General features: G+C 38.7%; 1 protein-coding gene across 8 annotated transcripts in view; it reads right to left on the bottom strand.

Annotated features, from left to right (window-relative positions):
• CDC42BPA (CDC42 binding protein kinase alpha) overlaps window positions 1-18,943 on the bottom strand; it is a 200,241-nt gene that overhangs the window by 55,616 nt on the left and 125,682 nt on the right. For 7 of the 8 annotated variants that reach the window (XM_068940120.1, XM_068940121.1, XM_068940122.1 and 4 more), the window contains exons 13-18: window positions 18,458-18,591; window positions 16,521-16,763; window positions 16,144-16,254; window positions 9,990-10,237; window positions 4,880-4,985; window positions 3,042-3,166 (exon numbers count right to left, since the gene is read on the bottom strand). In XM_068940120.1, the coding sequence (XP_068796221.1) occupies window positions 3,042-3,166; window positions 4,880-4,985; window positions 9,990-10,237; window positions 16,144-16,254; window positions 16,521-16,763; window positions 18,458-18,591 (967 nt within the window). The remainder of the gene's footprint in view (window positions 1-3,041; window positions 3,167-4,879; window positions 4,986-9,989; window positions 10,238-16,143; window positions 16,255-16,520; window positions 16,764-18,457; window positions 18,592-18,943) is intronic. The other variant, XM_068940123.1, reaches the window with a different exon arrangement.

Below are 18,943 nucleotides of genomic sequence, written 5' to 3'. Positions count from 1 at the left end.
CATTTTTACAGTGACTGCATTAACCTAATATGCAACGAATCTCTCTCTTCCTCATCTGCCATAGGAAAATTTATAGCTGACTATATAAGCCTCAGTATTTCTTATTCTTGTCAAGGAATGATGAGCAGTTTGGATAATATAAGCTTGTCAATCTAATAGCTCCATTAAGGCTGAATGATCTGTGAGAGTCTGTTGCTACCACATTAGTATTTGCAATGAAACTCTGATTAAAGTATATATTAAAAAGTTGGCTATGTTTATGGCCTCTTGAGATAACAATAGCAAAAAAATCAAAAAGCTTCTGGACGTTGGCCATAAACAAGATGCGAAAGAGCACAATGAGAAAGCAGCTAAGAGGCTAAGGAGAACGTGGTAAGCCATTCCAATTACTTGTAGGTTATACAAACTAAAAGAAAGAATAGTTTAGAAGGACTCAAGGAGTTATGCGCTGTGAATGAAGTAATGATCTTAACCCCAAACGTGGACTCAAACAATGGGGAAGATTTCCTGAGAAAGAGATCTAGTAGACTATGACAAAGCACTCAAAAGCAAATAAACTCCTCAGGCTTCTGCTACTTAAAACAGGGCTAGAATAACCCCCAGAACCATCACAGGGAGCTGAGCAAACCGTTTTCAAAGCCAGCGAGTTTATTTCATCTACAATTCCCTATCCTTCAAGAGTCATAGCACTAAAAAGAGATGGTAGCCTAAAATCACTTGTAAGTAGAAGAAAGGATGCTCCCAAAATATAACAACATTAAAATAATATTGTACAGGAAAATCTGTTAGGTTTGGAGAGGGAGCCTACAAGTTCCACCCTAATTTGTCAGGTCTAAGGCATTACGGTATCATAAAGAGGATGTGAACAGGTGTGGATTTAAATTGCGTGTTTTTCTTTAGAAAACATGGGCTTGTAACTGCTTAAATAAGAAGAGTCTCCTTTAAATTAATATTTTTTTCTTTTATAATGTTTTATCACTGTTGTAGATGTTTAAAATATTTAATATAGTGCCCCTTGTTGAATAGCAAGAAATCCCCAAACAAAAACCTAGTTTTAATATGCAGCGCTGAACTCAACGGATAGCGGATGGAACTACCGGATTGTCTGGGCAACAAAAAGAAAATTTAAACACAAATTGAAAAAAATTTGAACCACGATATGCCTTCACAACGCTGAACAAAATTTAACATAGGAAGACAGAAGTTAGGAGAAAAATGAGACGTGTACAGCAATTAGAAAAATATCTGCCTTGGTTACAGTTTTGGTCTCCTTAATGCTCGCCGAGAACACTTTTTAAACATAATTCTTGAGTTCTTAGTCCTCTATCATAATAAAAAAGATGAGCAAAAGTGGTATCTTTAGTTCCAAAAGTTACAGACTTGCATGTTCCAGGCGTTTTTTCGTTAAGTATCCTTAGAGATAACAAAAACCCCAATCCCAAACCTTCTTCCCCTCCCCTCCGACATGTCTGACTACATGCAAGATACTTTCATCGTCTATCTGAACCACATCAGGAGTACATTCTTAAAATATCAAACCTTCATATAAATTGGAGAAGGGGCTTTCCTAATAGCTGTTGGTATATTTTAACACAGTGTCAAGTAAAACAATCCACAACTAAGGCTGACTTGGCTTTTTCCAGAACTTCCAAATTTTAGGAGCACTTCCACACGTAAATCAGAAAAACCGCATTTAGTTACCTAGGTGCATTAGGATATATAAGCATTTCCTTAAAGTAAACAAAAAAGTCCTCAGCAATATGGAATGTGAAATAACAGACTTGTCTTTCTTGTTATCTTGATATTTTTTTCTGAATAAATAAAGTTCTGATCAGCTACGAATTATCTCGTCTTTTAAACAGCCTCAGTGTATTTTTCTTAATTCAGTGATGCAGGCAGTCTACTAAACTTACGTTAGTTGAACGAGAGAAAAGATTTAAAAGGAACGTGCACAAATTAGCCCCTTTAAAATTTTAACCTCTACTACGAATACAACGTATTGAGACAGTATGCACTTGCTAGCACAAACTGGAGCTACATAATTTTATGTAACAAACACTGTTTAAACCACTTCCAGAAACTTAGAGCACAGCCTTTCTTTCTTGATGTGCATCAAGTAGTTTTATTCAAAAGACAAAACCTTCTCCATATTTGGACAACATTATACTGCCGTTAGAGCAATGTCAAACTAGGTTTCATTAAAAAATGTTTCCCATTTTTGCTTGGATGCAACAAGCTAGATTATTTAGCTAATATGTGACAGGAAAAATGAGGGGGGAAAAAAAATCAAACAGTAAACCAAAAAGAAAGATTTGTGTATGATTATGAAATCGTCCCAGAAGCGAACAATCTACACTGGGCCATAAAAAAGGATGGGCAGAAACAGGGATGGAGAGAGAAAAAAAAAAAAAAAAAAAGGCCGCCTAGAAAAAGCAATCATCTCTCGGGATATTTTCAGCTTGTTATTCTTTTCTCAATTTGTTTATTAAAATAGATAGAAACCCTTATAAGCATAACGGCACTATTTAACAGAAGTAGTACTGCCGATGTCACTTGACTGCAATTTTGTTTGCGCTCCTTGTAGGAACCACGAGCGCTGCGCTAGCTGGGTGTCGTTGGGCCACGCGCGGAGCAGACGACGGGAGCTAATCCTGAGACCCGACTACTGCCTGCCGCTGCTCGCTGTTCGAGACCTGACTACTGCCCGCCGCTGCTCGCTCTTCCCAGGCTGCTCCTCCGGAGGGCGAGGGCAGCGCGTGACTCCCCGCAGCATTCTTCCCAAGCCACAAGGCACACCCAAAGGCTGCAAAAGTCTTTCACCCCTAAAATAGTTGTACAGTCAAAGACGCTTTCGCTCTTAAGGAGCAATGCTGTTTTCTACCTTTGGATATTATTAAAACCTCAGGCAAAAATACGGCAGAATCCTGGATGGGTGTAAGCACCTGCAAGTGCCACGTTGCAGATGCAAAATTCACAACAGCTCTACCACATACTGGCCTTTACCACGGGCTTCTGCAATGACGTTATTGCAGAGGACTCACCACTGGATGATCTCAGTGATCTGGGCCTCCCAGTGGGCCACAGACTCCTTCTTATCAGCCAAGTCCCTCATCTCTTCTTCCAGCTGCCGGTTGTTCATACTTAGCCTCTCAAACATGGTGGTGAGCTGAATGAGAATTTAAACGACTTGTTAAACACACAACCTCCCGTGACGTCACCTTACTGACTCAAAGTCACACACACACACTTTGTGCATCCGCATTAAAATTGGTACACCCATCACAATAAATGCCATGTAACCATAAAAGCCAACATTTCTTCTTCTTGCGAAAGGCCTTTTTTAAGGACTGGAATATATTTTACTGAAAATAATTAGTTTCCTGAAAACATCTCTAAATAGCTCTACAGTTCTTATAAGGTTTGTGTGTTGCACAGTATAGAGATGGAACGCTCTATATTGAAAAAAATTACATTAAAAGTGCAAAGCTGGAGCACAACAAATTTTATAGCTCAGATGAAATAGCCGACTCTCTCCCTTGTTTAGTAACTATGGGGAATGAGAGGCTTAACGGATACAGCTGTGAGTCAGTACTGAGAGCCTCCAGGTGTCTCACATTCCCCTCTTTTTCATTTTACTCACTTGCAGACAGGAAAATTGAAATTAAAGGCACATCTGTAAGTACAATATAGCATACCCAGCAATTAACCTCACTCGCATTCACAAAGCTGTCATTCATACACGTACATTCTGCAAGACAAAAGCAATAGCTAACCTGGGTCGGTACTGGGGACTAAGCCTCTATTATGCTAAATAATTATTCACAAAGTCATAATGGGAACCAGAGATCAGACAGACCTTTCAGGAAGGCCTGCTTAAGGGAACGCATTTCATACGAAAAGCTTCTTCTAGCACTGAAATACATTAACAAATCAAAACGATGCAAAAATACCAATTTTTTTCATCTATTCTGCCCTTTTTACTCCTAATACGATTACTCCACTACATACTTATCATTTAAATGGGTTTATCATGTAAATAGGCCTATTTATTAAACGCAATTTGACAAGACAAATACAAAGCTTAGCAAATTGCAAAAGAAAAAGAAAACGACAAAGCAGAAGAGCTATCAAAGTGACTGGTCTGCTTACCATTCTTGAACTATGCTTACATAAATGCTTATACTGGTATGAAAATATACTTCAATTTGAACACTGACATGCAAACACGCTTACTTTAAAAAACACCATACTTTCATCACATATAAAAAAAAATAATGCATTGAAGAAAGGAGAGACAAGTTTAGCAAGACATGGCCAATCCATAATGAACTTGAATAACCAGTCAAAATAAACAATAAAAAGATAACCTCAATGCATGAAATATACTTATTCCTTACTCAATACGATCCTCAATTTAACTGCTTTATCATTTGTATTTTTTTTTAATATCTCAAAGCAACACTTAATCTCACCAGGCACAAAGGGCCCTGCTATTTCACAGTAATCGACATGCAAATACGTTCTATGCAATCACATCATTAACCATACATTTTTATATTTGGGTCATACAGGGAACCCCTCTTTTGTCTGGCTGAAGATAGTGTCAAGAGTTCATCCTATCAAACTGTAAGACCATGTAACTGAATTCCCACATATACACACACACAAATACAAATACGTGTACACATTCTCAAATTCAGAGGCACGTACGTACGGGCAAAAGATCAATTAATAAAATTCTCTATTTAAATCAAATATTAATCAAAACTTCCTGCATATTCTTAAATTCCGCTGCCAATTAAGAGTTATTAACTCTTAATACCACAGTAGCGCTAAACAGCATTCTTGTAAACTCAAGACTCAGCTAATCAACACTCACCTTATCAAGTTCATTTGAAAGTTTTTTGTTTTCCTCTGTTAGCAGAATCTTTTCGCGTTCATATTTCTGTTTGAATTCTGTTTCAAATTCCTCTCTTTCACTTTGGCTATGAAATAAAATGAAGCACAATTGAAAAGTTTCCTATTCTGAAAACAACCGCAACCCACCATACTACTTACTTAAATACGTAAAGATTGATGCACGCAGTAGCTGAAAGAAAATTGGTAATCTCTCCATTACAATAATTTAAAAATATTAAAAATAAGCAAAGAATGTGTTATACTCCCATGTTAGGACTATAAGACAGTCTGTTGAATTTTACCATTAGGCAATTATCTTTCCTTCACTACCGAATTAATAGAGCTCCACTGAGCTAATGTTTATCAGTCCACTTATATATATTTTATTCTTTACACTGAGAAGTTGTAAATTTGAAGAGCAAAGACAGCATGGCATATTCTGAGACGTTCAGGGTAAACTCTCCGAAAGTTCATTAAAACGTTGTTTTAATTCTTATACATTTCTACAGTTCCAGGTTTCACATACAATGACCTGCAAACACAACCCCCACACGAAACCCGAACATACAGAAGTTTAATTAAAACACTGGGGGCTGAATCTCTGATGAGAAAAGCTTAAACGTGCCGTTATCTGTGGGCAGTTCAGCACAGCTAGGGGACAAATCTGAACAGCTACTTCAGTTACCATTCGCCTGCTATCAGTAAGAAGTGGACGGACAACCTACACGCTTGCAGTATCACCAGATTCGTAAGGGTGTTTGCATTGCTCTTTCTGAAAAGGAGTTTCAAACTAGCTGTTTCTCCCAACCCTTCCCTTTTCTTCTGGGTTTCACTCAGCACAGAAAAACCCTTGATTGATTCTGTATAACCACAACTTTAATCTTGCCCAATGAACATGAGGATCTGAAAATAGATGGAACTACAGGTCCTCTGCTTGCCAAAAACAGTCGCTTCCTTGCAGACGTGTACTCCAATGCTGTAGACCCCTAACTCCCACCTCAAATCCACTCTTCCTAGATTCATTATATCTGAAGTTTCAGGAAGATGATTTTGTGGCATCTTGTATTCACTGTGACAGATAACTGGTGTACACTTCCTTGGCAGCGTGATGAAACTGCACTATGAATACCACAGGTAGGAAAATATTAACACAGTAAATAGCACTGTCCCGTAAAAGGTTTGAAAAGTGCCCAGTAAAAAGGTAAACTGAATAAAAATAAAATCCAGGGGAACTTTGTCTTGAACGTTGCAACTGCTTTTGCAAGCCACTCAGAATTTCATGCCGTGCGATAGAGAAATTACTTCCTCACCTCTGTTTCTGAAATGTAGAACTACCGCAACCGTTAAATCGCGGGAACACCCTCAAAAGCTGAGAAGTGACTGTGGTTACCCTGAACCCAGTAAAGAGTAATTCGCTGGTTTGAATTTCCTCTTCCTAATTTGAAATTCATTTAGGCCTTCAACCGCTCTTTGAAATCTAGTACAGCATGTTGGACTCATGGTGAAATCCTATGTTGCCAGGCATCCTTTGAAACATAACACTACATGCTAGCAAAGGAACATACTACAGCTACTGTTCAAGCTCCAAGCTTGAAATTCACCACCGCTCTTTTTCTGTACCAACAGATTCCATGCATATGATGAGCCAGCTAGGGAAAAGGCAGGAAAAGATTAAAGCACTGCCTGCCAGGGGAATTAATAACAGGTCTTGCTTCTGTTTGCAAGGCATGGATTCAAAGTTAATTTCTCAGACAGTAGACCAAAGTATTTTAAAATTCATTCGGTTAACTTCTTTTGTTTAGCTTTTACGTATTTATGGTTTTGTTTACAGGATTTTGTTGTTCTATATTCGCCTAAAACTTCTTTTAAGGCTTTAAGGCTCAACGCAGCCTTAAAAGCACCAGCAACAGCAGTGGTGGACTGAGGGAGTTTTGGACCAGTAAAGGACCCCAACATATTTTTAAGTTCTTAATTCAAGTGGCGATTGTCACTATTCCAAGTCCGATTACTATAATATACTACACAAAGGAGATAAATTTTAAAGAGAGGAGAACGTGCATATAATCTATCATACTCAAGAATCAACTCGGCAAGCCACAGAACTGTGACAGCTTCCATAGGTGTACCCTGGACAGCCAGGAAGATCAAAATAACACATTTGCTTTGAAGCCTGGAATCCTCCTCTCCCATCAAGTTTTTTTTCTCATCTAAAATTTACCTATATATCTGTTCTTGAAGCTTAAGCAATCATACATGATCCAGATTTCTTTTTATCATTAAAACAACTGTAGCAAACCAACCACATGTAAGCAATGCGAAATACAGCTTTATGGTACCACTTTGTCAACCCGGTTCTTTACTGCAGCTGTAGAAAACAGAAAAATATTTTATCTTACTACTCTGAAACCAAGAAAAGTAGATGTGAAGCAAAAAACTCCAAAATCTGTTTTATAAAGCTCTGTAGTTCATAAATCTATCATTAAATGACTAGCTTAGAAGAAACTTCTACAAACATAATTTTTATTTAACAGAGTTTCTTGCACCTTTTTCTAAAATATTAGATAATGCCAATGCTAAGCAATGGAATATCATACTACACAGACTGCTGGCCTAATACTGTGTTCCTACAGTCCCAATTTTAAGAGCATGCAGTTTATAAGACTTTAGCAAAGGGCTATCATTTTGTGCAAAAAGGTAGTTTCTCTCCCTTGATGACTTATGCTGTTGAACTAACAAAAGCAAGAAAGCTTACATTTGAAGGAGATAAGGAAAAAATACGTATTTTCAAAAAAGAATCGGCAGCCACCACAACGCACACTAAAAAAAAAAAAATAAAAAAATCCACCCAGAGAATAGTTTTTGACAAAGCTCTTATTGACCCCTGCTGCATAACCTAAGTAATTCCTCTAGATTGTGGCCTTTATAAAGCAGTTGCAGCTACATCATATCAAAGCCATTTTTAAAAAAATATGCACTAAATATCCTTTCTAGATTCCCCCCCCCCCCCCCCCCCCAAACTGTACATGCTTCTACCCCACCGCATGGCTATTGTTGCAATAATTCCACTTGTTTCAGCATAAAGCCTCCAGGTGCTTCCTTTTCAACACTTACACTGAACAACTCCGTACTGGCAGACTCACAAAAAGCTTGTATGTCCGATTACAAAAGCTAAAAACAATGCATGAAAGGAGAAACAACAACAACAAAATGAATGTTCTTTTAAGGAAAACTATCAAATACTACATATCAAGCAACAATACCAATTCTTCCATTCCTAATGCTTAAGCTTCCCTTCTAGTCCCTGAACTACTACAGATGTCAATCTGTAGCAAGTCCTGAATACTAATACCTTGAACAATGGAATTTGCATTTGTGGGGGATCCTAATACTTGCTATGAAATTTTGCAGCACTACTTATCAAAACCTAGTTGAAGGTCAGGCTTTTGTTAATCGCTCTCTGTGCTTGGACATCTGACCCTGTACGTTGCTGAAGCCTTTCCCATTAAGAGCCAAATGCCGGGTTCTGCCTGGTTATGTGCTACACTTATGATTGGGCTTTAAAATTTTCTCTTACACCAACACACTTGAAGTACATCTGGAAATACACGCTTAAATCATCATTTATTTTAGGTTTGGATCCAGTTCGTTATTTATCTACAGAGAGAAACCTGACTGAAACTACGTTTATCAACAGCTAGCATATAGCCAATCCACTTTGTTAAGCTATGTGTTATTTCACTAGAAAACAGACATCTAGCTGTAACTTTTGCAGCCATACAACTTTGGAATGGTTCTGATAAAACTCAAAGGAGATTTTGGGCTGATCGGCACGTGCAGGCATGACCTTTAAGAAAAGTTTAGCCTGCAGAAAGAGGTAATAATGGTTCTTTATACGGCATTCTTCCTTCTGAGACACTACTGAACTAACATGGCAATACAAGCACTGCACTATCATCTTTATATGCTACAAGACATTGTAGTCTTTTTTGCATTTGTAACTCACAGGTCAGGAAAAGCATCAAGTTGTGGTACAATGAAAACACACCGCAGATACAAATTTTACTTCTCATCCTAGAACAAAGCAGCAACCGACTGTGATAACATGTTCAAGGCATGAGCAGCTACGTTCTAAGAAGAAATAGTTCATCCATTGCACTCCAAGCTCTGTGATTTGCTTTTTTCACAGGAAACACTTCACCAGAGAAACTGGCAACCTACTCGCATACTTTTTTTTTGAAAAATACTTTTATTTTATTCACTACTTAACAGTCAACGACTCACTACAGCTTGGCTAAGCTTTGAAGAAGAGCTTCTCCTTTAGGGATTTTTTAATAACCCATCTTACTACAACAGGGAAAAGAAACATCTATGCTAGTGTCTGTAAAGGACTTTAATTTTTTTTATGAATGGAAGTGATGAATACATTCAAGCCAGGACTTACTATTTCCAGTACTACATTATCCAATAGGAAAATTTGTTTTTATTGATGAATGTCTCAAGGAACATTTTTCAAGGCCAGTTATAAGCTCCACCACGTGAGAGAGAAAAAAGCAGGTCTCTGACAAATGACCACGTCAGGAGAGATAAAGAAGCTTATGCCTACTAGTCTGATGACTGATGTTAACATTGGATAGAACCCAGCGTGGATTAGCCTTAGTCCGCATTAAGTGACTGTTCCTGTGCTGGCAGAAATGTAAGCAACAGTTGATCACTAACATATTAGTTTCGCATCAAAAGATGAAAATACCAAACAGAAGAAATGCCAAAAAAACTATTTAAAACTTCAACATAAGCTTCCGGGGTCAATTTACCCTGAATTGCAAGTCTGCAACTCTAGTTACATACCCAGGAGTAGTCAGGCAGTGCAAGAATACGGGGTCAAAATTAACTTTCAGTTCAGGCTTTGGGGTTCTTTTGTTTTGGTTTTAAAGGTGACAAGTGTAGACTTCAGCTTCTTTATATCCAACCATGGCATTAAATCAGCCAAAATGCACCTGTCTGCACTGTAACTCCGGAAGTGAGTTTGGAAACATACTAGGAAACTTTAAAAAGCATTTCAAACTTAAAGGTAAATACCATAAAACACTTACTTTTCTCTTCTGGTTTTCTCTAGCTTGTCTTTCAAAATCATGATCTCTTTCTTGAGGGCCAGCTGCTGGCTTTCTGCATCCCGCAGTTCTTTCTTCAGATTCTTTATTTCGTTAGCATGCATTATTTCTCGCTTCGATAATTCCTCCTCATAGAAAACACTCTTCTTTTCCAGATCTGCCTTTAACTTAGTGATTTCTTGCTGGTGCTCTATACTGCTTACGCCAGGTGAGCGACCAATCTGCTTTTGCTAAAAACAAACAGCTCCAAGTTAGCACTCAAGAATTCTGAAACAGATGCTTAATAAAAACTCATTATTCCTAAGTCTAGGTTTAGAAAATATCCCATTACATACTTCAGGTAAACATAAATATTTATCTCAATTTGTTGAAAGTCTGCTAAGGCATAAAACTGAACTGTACTCTCTATCATGTTGTGATTTACATGTAATAATACTTTTCAAGCCACTGTAAATGTGATCACCACTTTGGACATCTCAGGCCTCTTTCTGACTGCGTTTAATGGGAGTCAGAAAGGGACCAAAGAATTAAAAGATTTTTATGCTCCCACTCATTTGGTTGACAGCAACAGGATCCATGACTTTCAGGAACGGAGAACAAGGACTGGGATATACAGTGAGTATATTTCAAAGCACAAATAATTTATGGAAACGCCATATAAAGGCGAGCAGAGACTTAACTGAAGGACAAGATCCAGGTACAAAAACACTACATGGATTATTGCATCAGCCAGCATGGAAGCCTGACTTCTTTTTATTTAAACTGACAACTTACATCATAGTGGGTTACTAGGGAAAACAAGCCTTAAACAATAAGAGTAATTACTTCACTTTTCGCAGCTGCATAGCTCTCTTAGTGAGGTCTTCTGGTATATCAATAGCCTTCACACTTTGCTTCAGGATACATACATTTGCACCAAATGCTTGCACTCACTAAACTCCATGTCCTGCCGTAACACAGAGGAGGCGCAAGATCAGGTTCAAAATGAGATACTGGCATGACATGCGCTGCAATCCAAGTACGGAAATATTTTTTAATGCAAACGCACATGTAACTTGGTTCGGATTCTTTTTTCTGGGTGCGCACGTGTGTGCGTGCGTGTTTGTGTGTTTTAAGTAATTAAAGGTAGTCTAAAGAAAATTACTTAATAAAAATTACTGTTGTTGAGAAAGAGCAGGTAACTGAAAAACCTACTTCTTCATGGTGACTGTCTCACACCTTTACGAGGCTCTAAGATCTTTAGTTAGTTATACTTACATTCTCATCAGGAGGTATTACAATCCTCTCAGTCACCCTTAATTAAACGTGGTTTTGGGTAGCTTTCTTTTGCTGATGTAGGAACGGACTTTAAGAGCTGAACGTCGCCGCAGAACGTTCAGACGCTCTGAATTTCTGCCACACTGACTTCTGTGAGAAACGCTGGCCTCGCTGCTAGTGCCAGCAGGAGACCGCAACCACCCCCTAAAGCATGAGCTAGGTACGTACTACTCCCTCATTGCTTTCTCTAGCTCAGCCTCATCAAGATGAACTTCTGTTTCGGCCCCTTATTAAAGGGCAAAACCTTGCCCTTAGGACACAGAACGGTAAATCAGAAAGGAGAGGAGAAGGTTTGAAGAAGATTTAAAAAAAAAAAAAAAAGTATAGGAATTTTCTTTCATACAGAGGTAGTTAACCACTGAGCTTGCCTGTTACTGCCCAACATGCTGACTTGCCATTGAAGCACGTAAAAATTTTGAGCTTCGCAACATCATCTATCAAGTACGTAAAGTGTTTCGTGATATTTCACCTTTTCTTCTACCATGGCAAGACATCATTAACATCATAAACATGCTGGAGTAGGAGAGAGAGGGGGATGGTGTTGTACAGGGACTTACAGAACAACAGCAATATAGTAAACAGAAAGTATGTTCTGTACAAGCATGAACTCCAAGTACATGTTTTCATACATGCCTGCTTCGAGTGGACAAATGGTGCGGCTGAGACATAACGCATCTCCTGGCACACCGCTGTGCAGGTGCCATTACTCTGCAGGGCAAGTCTTCCCTCCCCCTTCCCCAATCTCTCTTGCATGTGCAAAAAAAAACCCCCCACACAGCAACTCTTTCCTAAGGCAGTTTGTGAGGCTGAATAGCCCAGAACGACAGCGATGTTGAAAATATTACTATGCGTACTGAAATGTCTATCACGTAGTATGGATATTGTAATTGCTGCACTGAACGATATCAACTTTTGCACTTGAAGAATGAAGAAGAACAACCCCTAAATACCGCAGGCATAGAGCGGATAGCATGGGAAAACTATTTAAGTAATCTAATCCTAACTGAACATACTGGAAGACTTCTGGCTCAGCTTTAATGAGATTAGTCTTTGGTAACAAGAAGTATTTTGGCTTGCTTCAAGACTTGCATGTTGCACTTCACAGATGGTAATATTAATCTACCTCGGTAAAAATATGAAGTATCTTTACTTAGGAGGGTGATTCTAATAGCATGAAATTTTTATGGCATAAATATTTGCCAAGTGTGGCATGTTAATAAAGACAGAATCTTCCTTATTAATATCTAGATTAATTATCACTGATTTGGATTGCTATATTGTTACTCTAAATTGAATAACTTGTTGCTCAGGTAGGAAGCAAAGAGTTCAGAAATTCATTTTAATATGCTACCTAAATGTTAACATACGGACTTTTTTCTAAATTTGCTTGAAATGAGCTTATAAAAGATTTAATGAAAAAATTAACACTACCATACAAATTAGCACCAAAATTTGCCTAGTTCCCCCGAAACAGACTCTCCCAACACACCTTTCCTGTACACCTAACTGCTCCTCTATGGTCCAGAAACAGCCTGGAAGAATATGTTTATTTTCAAATCCTGGCATATGAGCATACTGAAAATTTCTAAGAACAGAAAGAAGATAAAAGAGTTGGTGATATTTCTAGCATTAAAGAACTAAGGCCCATGCCTACACAATCTAAATTTCACCTGCATCCCTGAGTCTATTCCTAGTGTTTGTCACCGGCTTCATGCCTCTGAAAGCCTAAATCCAGCAGTTAAGCAACACTAAGCACTAGGATTTAGGCAGAAATTTGGCTGTCTGAATATAACCCCAAAGGTTTATAACTAAGTTTAGTAAAGTAAACAGGTTATGAACCTGCTGACACTGTCACAACCACAACCTCCTGGTGCAACAAGTCCCAGGCGATCACTCCCCACTGTGTAGAGAAGCGCTGTTTCAAACCCATGTCCTACTTGTTCCATCAAGTGCCCTGAAGACCTAGTACTGGAGGATTTGGTGAACAGCAGTTCTGCATTCACCTTATCTACCATCTTCATGATTTTGTAAACCTCTATCACAATTTCCCTTCAGCTTCCTCTTCTCCAAATTGAAAAGCCACACACACCATTTTCAGACATTCCTTGAAAGGCCACTGCTCCATCCTCTTGATCATTTTAGCGGCCTTTCTCTGTGACTTCTCTAACTTCATTGCATCCTTCCTGAAATGAGGAGACAACGCTACACACACTACAGAACACGTGGGTGCAGTTAAATTTTATACCGCGGCAAAATGATTCTCTGTTTTGTTCTCAGCAGCTTTCCTGATGACGTGCTCCAGTTTTTTGGCTTTCTCAGCTGCTGTTGCACACTAAGCCAATGATTCCGGAGAACTGCCAGCAATGACTCCAAGACCTCTTTCCTGAGGCCCGGTTTAGATTGTTTTCCCACTCAGTGCATAGCCTTACATTTTAGCTACTGCAGCTCCTCTGCCATCTCTTTGCCCACTCAGTTCTCCGACATCCTTCCCAGATTCCCTTGCTATCTGTGTGGTGTTTCCCGTCCCGAAAGAGCCCAGTGCCATCCATGACCTCCCCAGGTTATTAATGAAGATGCTGAACAGAACTGGCCTTTGCATGGATCCTTGGGAACCCCACTGGGGAACTCACTCTTCTCCATCCTGACAAGCAACTATTAAGTCCTTTCCTTTGCTCCCTGTCCCTTGCAAACTTCAAATCCATAAAAAGATTCCTCCAACCCCACAGCAACTTAGCTTCTTTAGTGATCCTTGGTGTTGAAAAACCGTGTCCAAGGCTTTCAAAAATCCAAATACGAGGCACCCCCCGGATCCCCTCTGTCCACATGATTACTGATCCCCTCACAGAACACCAGCAGGTCAGTGTGGCAGAATTTCCCTGGACAGATGCCAGGCTGACCCTTCCCAAGAGGTTCTCTTTGATCCCCCAGCTCACTGATCTTAATCTTTACTACAGTGGACTATGCGTAATGAGAAAGCGCACACCTTGGCCAGCAGTTCTTCTGTTTCACATCTGAGTTCCTTCACATCCCCTGGGTGAAGGTCATCAGTCCTGGTGACTCCACTCCTAACTCATCTGCCTGCTCTAATGCTTCCTGCATACCTATCCTAGGCTGATCCAGCTTATCTGACCTATCTGCTACAAAGAACGCATTGTGCATGGCACGTGCATGGCAATCTCCCCTACATCTTCAGCAGTAAAAAAAAAAAAAAAACAACAACAAAAAAACCCACCAAACTTCTCTGCCATGGCCCTACCAACCCAGAGTGCCCCTTTTCCTTTTTATCCTGCCAACAAGCAGTTCCATCAAGCTTCCTGAGGTGGCTTCCTGCTTTTGATTTAAAGGACTTCACATAATCAGTTTGAGCATCCTCTGCAAAGTGCTGTCTAAATTCTTTTTTTAGCCCACAACGTCCTGCTTACATTTAACCTGCCATGATTTATGGTCTTCTCTGTTCTCGACATTTGGGCAAGCTTTCCATTTCTTAAATGCTGACTTTTTCTCTCTGATAGCCTCCTGAACTTAACGAAAGAGCCATGCAGAGCTTTTACTGAATGGATAATGCGGTACTGCAACCTCACGTGACCCAAAGTGTGCTCACTGTACCGTGAAATATTATTAGGAAAGCTGCAAGTCCCCTTTGCTCTTCTGATAGACTTGCCCTGCTATTATAAAACCAGGATGCCATTCATCCTTAACGCCTCCAATAAAATTCCTCTTGCCTCTTGAATTGGTACAAACTCTTTGCTGACAGTGAAGATACATGAAAACAGAAGAAGCACATCTTAATTTTCAGACAGCAATCTGAATTCACAGATGTAGAAGCTTTATGAATCCAAATTTCATGACAAACGTATTTCCTTTTTTTTCCACTTAAGAGGAAGAAGAAATAAAAGAATGTGTGCAAAAGAAAAAAATCTCCTGAGCACTGACTTAATGTTGATTGATGTCCCACAGAACTGCAATAACAAAACTGTTATTCATGTTAAATTAAGGCCAGAATAGATCTAGTCTGACACTTTATACAAAACATCTAGAATCTCCCTACTGGGTGAAACTTCAGGAACAGGGTCTTGCTGTAAATGAACAGCAATCCTCATGTGGAAACTATAAAACTTTCTTATTCATCACCTGCATAGTTTTTCAGAAAACTTAATTTCTTCAGAATACTGTATACAATGCTAAATCATGGAATAAAATAACCATTAACCCTCTTGGCTTACTTCAACTTCTGTTTCTAAAAACATACATATATGCGAGCAATCTTATCAAAATAAACAAGACTCTTCACGCTCAAAGCTCCTCTTGGGCTTAAATGTCTCAACTTCTGACTGAGATACAGAATACACTAAAGCTTTTCCTTTACAGTTATATCAGTTGACATCTGTTACTGAGAAATCCACTTTTATTTTGGCTTATATGCTAAAGAAAGTCACAGTGCACAAAACACCTCTATAGAAAATGTGCATTGGCTGCAAGTTTATCTTCAAATATTCATCCATCCTAAACAAAAAATCTGCTTATAACAGGTAAAGTTAAACAAATTAATTATGGAAGCAAATTGGTTAGAAATCAAGAAAGGTAAGATGTTTCTATTGAGAAACGCTTCGGTGAACAGCAAACACACTGGTCTGAAAAGTACATTAGGTTAATGCTCGTTTTTCTGGACAATAACATGATTCATGTTTGTAGTAGCATTCAGCATCAAGTGAAGTGACAAACTGACAACACCTTTTTGTCCTACATCTGAAAACAATCAGACAGATCCAGTCCTAGTTGGCTAGTAAGTTTGCAGGTGTTAATATCAAAACAGACTAACCTTTAGCCCTTCTACTTCGCTTTCCAGCTGTTTAGAGTACTGCTCACTTCTCTCTCGCAATTTCCTGTCTTTGGATGCCTCAGCAGCTGCAGCTTCAGCTTGAACTTCCAGCTACAAAAGTACATACATTTTTAATAGATAGGATTCTTACTTTACATTTTTCAAAACCTATTTGTGGTTTTTGATACATGAGACAAATCTTCAACACTAAACTGCACATTTCAAATCCGTAGAACAGAAAATAAAATGGGTATTGTTTGAAATGACAATCAAAGAGTTAAAAATTTACAGATAATTTTTTTAAAAAATTACTTTGTCAGAAAACCTTACATACAACTACTATTTCATAGATTCTAAACAGTCTTCTTACTACTTACTTCTTTTTTTATTCTCTCTGTTCTGCGTAACTCTTGCCTTAAACTTTCTACTTTTTGCATCACCACTTCCATTTCTTCCTCCTTATCTCGGAGCTGGCGGGCAAGCTTTTGTTTTTGAGAGTGCAAGTCTGTCAGCCGCTCATTCATCTCTGAGAACTCCTGCATTGCCAATTTCCGCTGGCTGTGTGCATCTTTCAGCTCTTTGGCTTGGGATTTTAATCTGTCACTAGACTCTGCCAGTTCCTACAGTTTAAAAAAAGAATTAAGTAATAAACCTAGAAAGCTGAAAGGCCAATTTTGTCTTTGGATGCGCATCTGAGACCTTCTCCAGAGCGAACAGAAACATATACTCATTTCTTTTGATGAATGCATCTATGACACAGATCGCATGCTTCTATACATAAGGAAAGAGGCCAAGTTTTAAACTACGGAAGTCAGCAAAACCGCTTCAACTCAGACCAAGTCTGAATTTGGTCCATTATTACAGGTTCAGTGCAAGGGCTTTCAAACACTCGCATTAAAATACAAAATACTTTGCTGTCTTAATTAAAAATGCCATTGGCCTAGTTTTTCAAGAACTACTTAAATGAGTAAAAAGAATAGTATTTACCTCAGCTGTTAAACAACAACAAAGGTTTGTCCCTGAACCGAATGGAAAACTGCTCTATGAAAACTCAGACCTCAGCAGCTCCTGGAAACGGACCCACGCATGGCCGTTACGGTTCCCACACATCGTACCATAATATCAATATTACAGAAAGTTTCAGGTCACAAAACACTGTAGTGATTACCAGTAACATATGAGGATTATTCCTCTAAAAGAGCCCACATGAAATAATACAGCTAGTGCTGTGATAACTCTATAACGGAATACCTTGACAAAGCTTCCTGTGTTCTCTATCTTTGCTGCTACACAAAGACTGAGGGACCACAACAGTTTAAAAGGTTTAATGACGTTCAGCCAAAGTGGAGCTGAACAAAGCAGCAAGGAAAAGAGGGCCTGAGGATGAAAAGAAGAGTGGCAGGAAGAATTAACATTTGGCACTGTTGACATCTATACAAATTTAGAAGCATTTTCTGAGGTTGTTAAAAGAGGTCCTAATCACTACAAGTTGTTTTAGAAAAGGGATGGTCTTTCTTGGACAGACTGGAAGCTCTCAAGGTTTTAAGAGCTTTATGGGTGGGTCAAAGGAAACAATGCTATATACAGCTGGCAGGTCAACATTTAATGTAGACTCTAAAATACGAGGCTAACTTTTATCATGATGAGAAACAGGCTGATGTATTTCGTCCCGATTACATTTTCACAGTGATTTAAACATGAATACAAGGTAGCCCACAACAGACAGTATGTTCTAAGCAAGAAAATAAGGAATCGGGGGATAGAAAAGAAGGGGGAAAAAAAAAAAAAGAAAAGAAAAGCAACGTTTACTGTAATTATTTCAAGATACTTTTCAGTCTTCACATTTGGGGAATTTTTCACATCTCTCTTCTGGAAACATTTCCATGCCACAGAGTGTCTCCTTAAAGGCATATTCTGAACATCTTTTTCCTGCTACTCTCATCCACACTTTGGATTATATTTGCTGTATATAAGAAGAATAGTTCCTCTCTCCTTTTATCTTCTAACCACTACAATTACCACCTTTACGTGAGGCCATAAAACTGCCTTTGCAGCCAACATGCAATTTGAATCATGAAGCTGCTTAATATCTAGAATTAAGTCACTTATGATCACCTAACGATTGTACATACAATGCTTTAAATAATGCCTGTGTCTTTTAAAAAAAAAAAAAAAAGTTGGAAAGCAAAAGAGATTACATTACACATTTGTTATCGACTCATTAATTCTACAATTAAATACTTATTTCAATCTAAATGAACAAAAGTGAACTAGTCTTTGGGGTTTAGAAACGGTGCTGACAAAATGCTTTTACCTTATTAAGATCTTCCCTCTCTTGCTTCAGCGTTCTGACCTGTTTCTCAAAAGCCTTTATTTGTCTGGAAGCATCGTCTAGCTCTCGCCTCGCAGTGCTGGCCTCCTCAAGTTGTTGTTCCAGCTGACCAGAATCTAGACAAAGCAGCATACTTCTCACTACGTTGCGGAAAAAGTCATTCTGTTTTAGAACAGCCCTCCAGCGTAGCCCGACTGGCTTGAAACTCGTATTACTAATGCTGGTTGCAGTTTAATCTCAAATTAATCCTACTGTTATCTGGTTCTGGCAGACTATTTCAACTGCCATACCTACTTTTAACATAACGGAGCAGAAGGTAACAGCTTGCTGAAACACAACACAGAAAATGTGATAATACCTTGTCATTTCCCATTGTAATAATCACATACTACACATCATTCTGTACTGTAGGCTTTAGCATGACACGTACGTTTGACTTTTTAAAATTGTGATGTAATATATAATACA

Source organism: Struthio camelus, chromosome 3 (assembly GCF_040807025.1).
Source record: "Struthio camelus isolate bStrCam1 chromosome 3, bStrCam1.hap1, whole genome shotgun sequence".
In the NCBI taxonomy this organism is placed as follows: Eukaryota; Metazoa; Chordata; class Aves; order Struthioniformes; family Struthionidae; genus Struthio; species Struthio camelus.
Note: the sequence above shows the minus strand (reverse complement) of the source record. Positions and strands in the feature narration are given on the sequence as shown.